This window comes from Osmerus eperlanus, chromosome 22, assembly GCF_963692335.1.
Source record: "Osmerus eperlanus chromosome 22, fOsmEpe2.1, whole genome shotgun sequence".
NCBI classification, from domain to species: domain Eukaryota; kingdom Metazoa; phylum Chordata; class Actinopteri; order Osmeriformes; family Osmeridae; genus Osmerus; species Osmerus eperlanus.
In genome coordinates, this window is record NC_085039.1 from 12,300,657 (window position 1) to 12,308,787 (window position 8,131).

The 8,131-nt window shown below is 46.9% G+C and overlaps 2 protein-coding genes across 3 annotated transcripts; one reads left to right on the top strand and one right to left on the bottom strand.

Moving 5' to 3' along the window:
- Window positions 1-626: 626 nt before the first annotated feature.
- On the bottom strand, window positions 627-2,321 carry LOC134009211 (NACHT, LRR and PYD domains-containing protein 12-like). Its single transcript, XM_062448937.1, has 3 exons — window positions 1,956-2,321; window positions 809-976; window positions 627-639 (listed from the first exon to the last, which is right to left on the bottom strand). Exons 1-3 carry the CDS (start codon window positions 2,150-2,152, stop codon window positions 627-629), a joined length of 378 nt encoding a protein of 125 aa, XP_062304921.1. The 5' UTR covers window positions 2,153-2,321.
- A 171-nt stretch (window positions 2,322-2,492) lies between these two features.
- On the top strand, window positions 2,493-6,641 carry LOC134009066 (carbohydrate sulfotransferase 12-like). 2 transcript variants are annotated; one of them, XM_062448753.1, is made up of 4 exons: window positions 2,493-2,610; window positions 4,276-5,034; window positions 5,118-5,606; window positions 6,059-6,641. In XM_062448753.1, the coding sequence occupies exons 2-4, from the start codon at window positions 4,381-4,383 to the stop codon at window positions 6,302-6,304; spliced, it is 1,389 nt and encodes a 462-aa protein (XP_062304737.1). In that variant the 5' UTR covers window positions 2,493-2,610; window positions 4,276-4,380; the 3' UTR covers window positions 6,305-6,641. The 2 variants fall into 2 exon arrangements, with proteins under 2 accessions (XP_062304737.1, XP_062304736.1); XM_062448752.1 differs by lacking the exon at window positions 2,493-2,610 and adding an exon at window positions 3,244-3,334.
- Window positions 6,642-8,131: the final 1,490 nt, after the last annotated feature.

Consider the following 8,131-nt stretch of genomic DNA (forward strand, 5'->3'; position numbering starts at 1 on the left):
CAGTAAGAGTGGAAGCATTACTGATGAGCAACATAAGTGATGCCAGGTATAGTTTAACTGTGTGTGAGTGTGTGTGTGAGAGAGAGAGTGTTTGTATGTGTGTCAGTGGGTAAACGTGTCAGTATGTTCTGTATGTGTGTATCTCCACCACACACACACACACACACACTATATCAACATGAAGTCTCAATGTTGGATCTTCTGATGTAAAACTAAACTTACACTTCTTTAGCAGCTGTGGTTTCACCCAGATCTCTTCATTATGGTCCACACTGTGGGAGATAGAGAGAAACAGACAGTGACACACACACACACACACACAGCCTGTGTATGAAGAGTGGTCAGGAATAGAGATTACTTTTGGTAATCATCTCTAAAGTAAAGGGACCTGGTTGTGTGTGAATAGTAACAGTAAGAACTCAATATCAGGACCTGACTGTTCTCAGACCAACATGACAAACACAGAGAACGTCAAAACACAAACAGATTCTGTAACCAGGTGACCAGAACCTCACCAAAACATCATTCTATAATAATCAACAACTACTCAGCATTAAACATGGCATATGCAGAGGAATGTATGAGTGACCAACACTAATTTGACCTGGCTGTGTGTCAAGTGTGAACTACACATCAGGACTGACATGACAAACACAAAACAGCTTTGCTAAACAGACAACCAGAACCTGCTGCCCTCTGCTGGTGGGTGTTGTTGACATCACTGGGTACATTGTTGACTGACATACATTTACTTCTTCAACATGTTGTATGTGTCCCTGTCTGGTTCCATGTGTGTCTGATCACTGACCTCAGGATCTCCAGTACACAGTGTGGACTCTTCAGTCCATCAGAGAGCAGCTTCACTCCTGAATCCTGCAGGTCGTTGTGACTCAGGTCCAACTCTCTCAGACAGTTTGAGCTGAGAGCTGAAGACAACTTTCTACAACTGTCCTCCGTCAGGTCACACCAGTTCAACCTACATCAGACATGAGGAAACACATGACAACATGAAGATTAACTCGTAGACAGGAGTGATAATACAATTATATATTCCACAAAAGTGAAAATGCATCTATAGTCAAAAGTATTTTCAATGACCGTGTTACCATAACATGATCATGTTCATTATAACATCCTCTGCCTGTGACAGTCTATGTCCATCAATGTGTACTGGGTTATTTTAACGTGAAGACTCCTCTACAGGTACTGACCTCAGTATCTCCAGTTTACACTGTGGACCTCTCAGGGCAGCAAGGACAACATTCAAGTGACCATCTTCATGATCATCATAATAATCATCATCAACAGAATAAGACACTCTAATCCTCCCCAGGTGCAGCTCTCTCAGAAGACTGGTGACTGGAGGGAGGAAGCCAGTGATACAAGCCCCTTATGTCTGACACTCATGCCAGTCAGTCTGTAGAAACAGAACATTCCTGAGCTGCAGTGTGGTGAAGTGGTTAAGACTGTTGACTGGAGGTCTCTTGGCAGCCAGGATTCACATCACATCCACACCTCTGTCATACCTCTGTGTTTCTCCAGATGCATAAAGATAATATTCCTGTTGTTATATATCAGTTTGTAGTGTTTACACTACTTTAATAAAGTATATGTAATCCATACAGCCAGTGATGTACTAAATGTAAGGTGTGTTTAGAAATACTCTAATTCACTCTGCTGAGTTGAATATTCCCTTTTGAATGGTTACTATGGTAACCCAGCTAATAGTAACTATGAGTGGCAGACTTATATAAATTCAAACAACTCCCCATCTCTCCTACCTTCTGTGTCCTATACTGTCTCTGAAGGACTGTGATTGGTCTGTAAAACAATTAAACTAAAATATACTGCTTCATAACTGGCTCTCAGGGTGACCATGTCGAACTAACCAACAGTCCAACATTGTGTTCATGTTTGTGTTGTCATCATGTGAAGACTCCTCTACAGGTACTGACCTCAGTGTCTCCAGTTTACAGTGTGGACCTCTCAGGGCAGCAAGGACAATCCTCATGTCACCATCCTCATCAAGCATCCATATCTCCTCCAGGTGCAGCTCTGTCAGAGGACAGTCTGGTGACTGGAGGGAGGAGGCCAGTGATACACAGTCCTCATCGCTGAGAATCATGTCAGTCAGTCTGTAGAAACAGAACATTCATGAGCTGCAGTGTGGTGAAGTGGTTAAGACTGTTGACTGGAGGTCTCTTGGCAGCCAGGATTCACATCCCATTCAGGGTTCCTACAACAAACATCAAATTGAAAAAGTCCATGATTGTAATATTAATGCCATTTATTCCTTTGACTAAACTTACTAGATAAACAGACCACATTTTGGTTTCTGTGTGGTATTGCCGAATAACGTCATAATATTTCAACCTAACACTCGTTGACTATGTTTGGGACTGTTGGACCTGTTGAAATAAAGCAAACCACTGAGTCTTTTGACAAGACATCTCGCGAGGGTTTGTATTTGGAGTTCTCTCGCCTCCAGTGGCTCCGTTGCTGCTCAGCTCTCGTAAACTGTCTCATCCACCGACCGGACGCCCAGTAACCCACTCTGCGAGACACCGGGATGGTATAGGAGCAGCGGGAGGCATGGTACCTCTTCTAAAGGTAAACCGGTAGACTTTCGCGTTCAGTCAACATTTGTGAAGGCTCCAATTAACGGTTTTGGTAGGATACTAACCGTTAATTAACGGGATAAACTGTTAATCAGTGTCTCTTGACAGCTAACCGTTGCCGTGATGCCATATATTTTAGACGAGTTGAGATAGCCTGTCTGTCGGATGAAACGGGAAAACAGTAGAAACGGGAGACGAGTAGACGTGTCTCAAGCAGGAGTGACAGTAACTTGGCAGGATAGAGAAGGCTGCAGGAAAGCGCAGTGGAAAGTGGTGGAGCGAGCGTGTGCGTGTGAGTGTGTGTGTGTGTGTGTGTGTGTGTGTGTGTGTGTGTGTGTGTGTGAGAGAGAGAGAGAGAGTTTCTGTCTGTCCATTCCCTAGTGAAAGGGCAACATTGTACAGGGCTTGTAGTCTACTGTATAAATTAGGTTCATTTTCAGAGAAGGGGGTTAGAGGAGGAGTGAGCGGGAGAGAGAGAGAGAGAGAGAGAGAGAGAGAGAGAGAGTGAGCGGGAGAGAGAGAGAGAGAGAGAGAGAGAGAGAGAGAGAGAGAGAGAGAGAGAGAGAGAGAGAGAGAGAGAGAGAGGCAGTTCCTTGAGGACGCGTTTCAGGATCAGTCTGTCTACAGCACTTGCAGACCAAGCCGGAAACACACCAACTCGGATGAACAGCTCAATCACATTTACGCTACTTTTTATTCATTTAGCAGGCGCATAGGTAATCAAATTGAAGTACAAAATGTGCATATAAAAGTTAATAAAGATCAAGGAGCGGAAGTATAGGCGTCGTTATAACGGTGGTCAGTAGGCTATCAAGTAACTGGAAAACACGCCGTAAAGATAACCTCAAAATACCAACTCCTGCGTTAAACGAACCAAAGATAACACTCATTATGACTAAACCCTTGGATAAAAAGTTTAAGTCGTTCAAAAGGATGATTGTTGTGAAAGAATGTGTCTAATTGTTATGAAGAGGTTCTTGCAGCCTAATTATTTTGTTGACGATATGGAACTTGACGGTGATTTTGTGATCCGTGGGTAGACTTTTGGTCGCGAGGTGGCTGGGTTCGAGAAACGTTTTTTGCAGGGCACGGTTCTGAAGTCGCACCCTCGCGCCAGGAACACCACAGCGCGGAACAACAACCGGCTGCTTCCCTCGGGACGGAGCTGCCGTTTGTTCGCAGCTCGGTGCGAACCGAAGTACGAACATTCCCACAGTGCCGTTATCTCGTGTCTTTCTTTTCGGTGGTCAGATCCATTGGGGAATGAAGGCTTGAATTACTAATGTTTAGAAACCCGGTCGGACGAAGAAAGATGTGTTTGTCCTTAATTATGTGGTTTAGGTTCACATCTCAAGTCCTATACTTACAGCTTACCAAAGTGAATAATAATCATTCACATGATTGTTACGTTGAATTAACTGTATTGAATCACTCCAGCTTAGGAAACAACAAAGTCTGCAGCCTGGAAAATAGGCTTTTTTTCCCGTCCTTTTGTTTGCATCACAAAGAACAAAACCTTGTATTTTATAAAATCCACAAATTCTCATACTGTAGTCCAATCCAGACTCCTGGGTGTGGAACAAACAGTGACTTTCTGTGCTGTTTTGTTCACCCTGTATTTATTTACTGTGACCATCTCACTTCCTGTTTCTCCCAGGTCTGGTTGCCGGCCAGGAAGTGTCTTTGGGCATGAGGCAGCGTTGCCATGGAGCTCAGATAGACCCGCCCTCTTTCCAGTTTGTTTGTTGGTGTTCCGGTAACCATGGGAACGTGGCGGCAGGTGCGTGCCGCCTTCCTGATTGGCTCCCTCTTCATGATCCTGCTCATCATCTTATACTGGGACGACGTGAGCGCGCTCAACTTGTACGACCCTCTGCGTGACCTTTACACCCGCCGTGACCCCTGGTCGACATCGACGCAGACCTCCAGCCCCCCCCCCTCCCCCGGCCCATCCCTCACCCCTCCCTTCTCACTCTTCTGGGGGAGCTTGGCTGCCCTGGGGAGGGTGTTTTCCTCCCTGCCCCCCTCCAGGGGGGATCAGACTGGGGTTGACCCCATTCTTGGGGAGGTGGCGGAGCCAGGAAGCCACTCCCACCCTCCCCTTGACCTCATCACTCCCGCTGGGCAGAGGAGAGGCAAAGAAGAAGGGAAACAGAGGATGAAAGCAGAGGAGAGGGAGGTGGGGGAGGAGAGGATGAGAGGAGAGGAGGAGAGGGAGGTGGGGGAGGAGAGGAGGAGAAAAGAGGAGGAGGGGAGGCAAAAGGAGAGGAGGAGGCGGATCAGGGGTGTGTGTTCTGGAGGCGGTTCTGTGGAGTTCCCAGGGCGGACTCTGACCTTTAACCAGATCCCCAACACCGAGCTGGATCACCTGATTGTGGACGACAAACACAAGGTCATCTACTGCTACGTACCCAAGGTAGGACTGTGTGTGTGTGTCTCTCCTCAACCCACCTTCTCTCTCTTTCCTAAGGTGACCTGTGTGTGTGGTCGTTCCTCAAGGTGGCGTGCACCAACTGGAAACGCGTGATGGTCGTCCTCTCCCAGGGTCTCCTAGCAACGGACGGACAACCCTACGCCGACCCCCAGGCGGTGCCCTCGGACCTCGTCCACAACTCAACCCTCCACCTGACCTTCTCCAAGTTCTGGCGTCGCTACGGCCGCCTCTCACGCCACCTCATGTCCGTCAAGCTCCAGAGCTACACCAAGTTCCTGTTCGTGCGAGATCCCTTCGTCCGGCTCATCTCAGCCTTCCGGAACAAACTCGGCCAGCCCAACCAGGACTTCTACCGGCAGTTCGGCGCCGTCATGCTGCGTCGCTACGGCGACGGGGGGGCGGAGCTCCCGGAGACGGCGGCAGAGGCGTTCTCGGCGGGGCTCCGCCCCTCCTTCACAGCGTTCGTCCGTTACCTGCTGGACCCGGAGACGGAGAGGGAGGAGGAGTTTAACGAGCACTGGCGTCAGGTGTACCGGCTCTGCCACCCCTGCCAGGTACGCTAAAGATGCTATCATGCTGATGCTAATACTGATGCTATCCTGCTAATACTGATGCTATCCTGCTAATGCTAACACGGCCACCCCTACCAGGTACGCTAAAGATGCTATCATGCTGATGCTAATATTGATGCTATAATGCTAATACTGATGCTATCATGCTAATAATGATGCTATCATGCTAATGCTAACACGGCCGCCCCTGACAGGTATCCTAACATGGCTAACACTAACATGGCTCACACTAACATGGCTAACACTAACATGGCTCACACTAACATGGCTAACACTAACATGGCTAACACTATCATGGCTAACACTAACATGGCTAACACTAACATGGCTAACACTATCATGGCTAACACTAACATGGCTAACACTATCATGGCTAACACTATCATGGCTAACACTATCATGGCTAACATCCCAGTGTGTTTCTGGGCGTCCAGGTGAACTACGACTTTGTGGGTCGTTTGGAGGATCTGGAGCGTGACGCTGACCAGCTGCTGAGGATTCTGGGAGTGGACCGCCTGATCCGCTTCCCGCCTAGCAACAGGAACCGCACGGCGACCAGCTGGGAGCGTGATTGGTTCGCTGGGGTTCCGCTGGATCTGCGGAGGAAGCTGTATGAGCTCTATGAACCCGACTTCAAACTGTTCGGTTACCCCAAACCCCAGGATCTGTTACACCTGTAACCACATGCTGTTACACCTGTTACCTACACACCTCAAACACACCTGTTGCCATGGTTGCGTGTTGCCCCTGGTTACACAGGCAGTAGCAACACTGGTGGTGCCTTGAAACCCACAGACCTCAGACCACTCTGAGGACACTCAAGAGGGGTGTGTGTGTGCGTGTGTGTGTTGCAGAGGGACTTCATTCAGGAACGTACTAGTGTCTCCTGAACTGTTTTGTAAAGGGAAGAACATTGTGTAAAAAAAAAATCTCCCAAAAAGTTAACTTTTTAAATACTTTTTTAAATTAATAAATCTAACTAGTTTTGATATGGCCAAACAGACTGGCACGGCTATATTTTGTGCTACTCTGTTTTTACTGTGTACTAATGTGTTTGTTTAATTTCATGTGAGTTCTGTTTCCTATTCTGTCGCCCTCCATTCTCTTGCACATAAAGCATCACTTGTTGCGTGTGCTCAATGCTGTTGTTCCACGTGGGCCAAAATCACATCGAGGTCTTTCTCAAACCAACCCTCTTTTTAGCCCCGCCCCTAGTGTTCTCGCCACCTGTTGGCTGAACCACCTGTCAATCAAACACTCGTTGGCAGTCCTCTCCGCTCTTTGACAGTAAGCTTTTTTTCTCACAGCTGACGTCAGAAGTTCCGTCCCAACACGGAAATATGCAAGAATATTCGTTGCGTTATTACCATGTTTCGCCTTTTATTACCGAAGATGTTACTGTCAACACAAGCCGTTGAGTCAATGTGTAGAAGACAAAAAAGTTGTTTTTAGTCGTTAACGTTCGGACAGATGGACGCACGCGCTGGAATTCTGGAGATTGTTCGACCTCTGTTGATAGTTTTATACCCTCGATAAGCACTGTAAATTATTCATAAGAAATATCAAAGAAGGGGTCTTTGTGATCATGAGGATATTGGGACGCCTTCTAGCGTCGCTTCTGTTCCTATCATTGGGAGGGAACCAGATTCAGGTAAACGAGCGTCTTGTTGTTGTTGACGGTGTATATTTAAGCGCCGAGAATCTAAAGTGTCGGTGGGGCGATAAAACATACTGCGCGTGTGTGCTGAACGGAGTGCCTGGTCTATTTTCGGGGCCCCTACGGAGGGTGGGCGAGGGCGAACAGAACCGTAGGACACACATTTAAGTGCGCGCACTGACGGGAGAATATTGTAGGGACAGAGACGCACTATTGTTTGATAATATAAAGTTGCTATATAGAATTGAAATGGCTTAAAGAGCAAACACGCGCGTGATTATGTATGTGTGTGTGTTTGTGTGTGTGTGTATGTATGTATGTATGTATGCATGTGTGAATGTGTGTGTGTTTGCTAAAGCACCACCTGCAGCCTGATCCTTCTGTACTAGGATGTGATGCAAGAGAGTAAATATGGGAGTGGTGCAGATATTAACACACACACACATATATACTTTCACACACACACACACATATATACTTTCACACACACACACATATATACTTTCACACAAACACACACACACACATATATACTTTCACACAAACACACACACACACACAGTCACTCATAGTCAGGGGAGGACATAAGGACATCCTGCTAAAAGAGGAACATTCAGCATCGTTTTGGGTGATCGTACGCTCACAAACTCATATATACACATGCAGAGATAAACACACACACACAGATACACACACATGCACAAATATCCACACACACATGTTAAACTCATTGTCGCATGCAGGCTATTTTCAACTGACACTTAATATGTAGGCTGCCATTGGACACACACACACAGATACACACACACACACAAGAAGTGTTTTTAAATCTTCTCATAGAACTTTACTC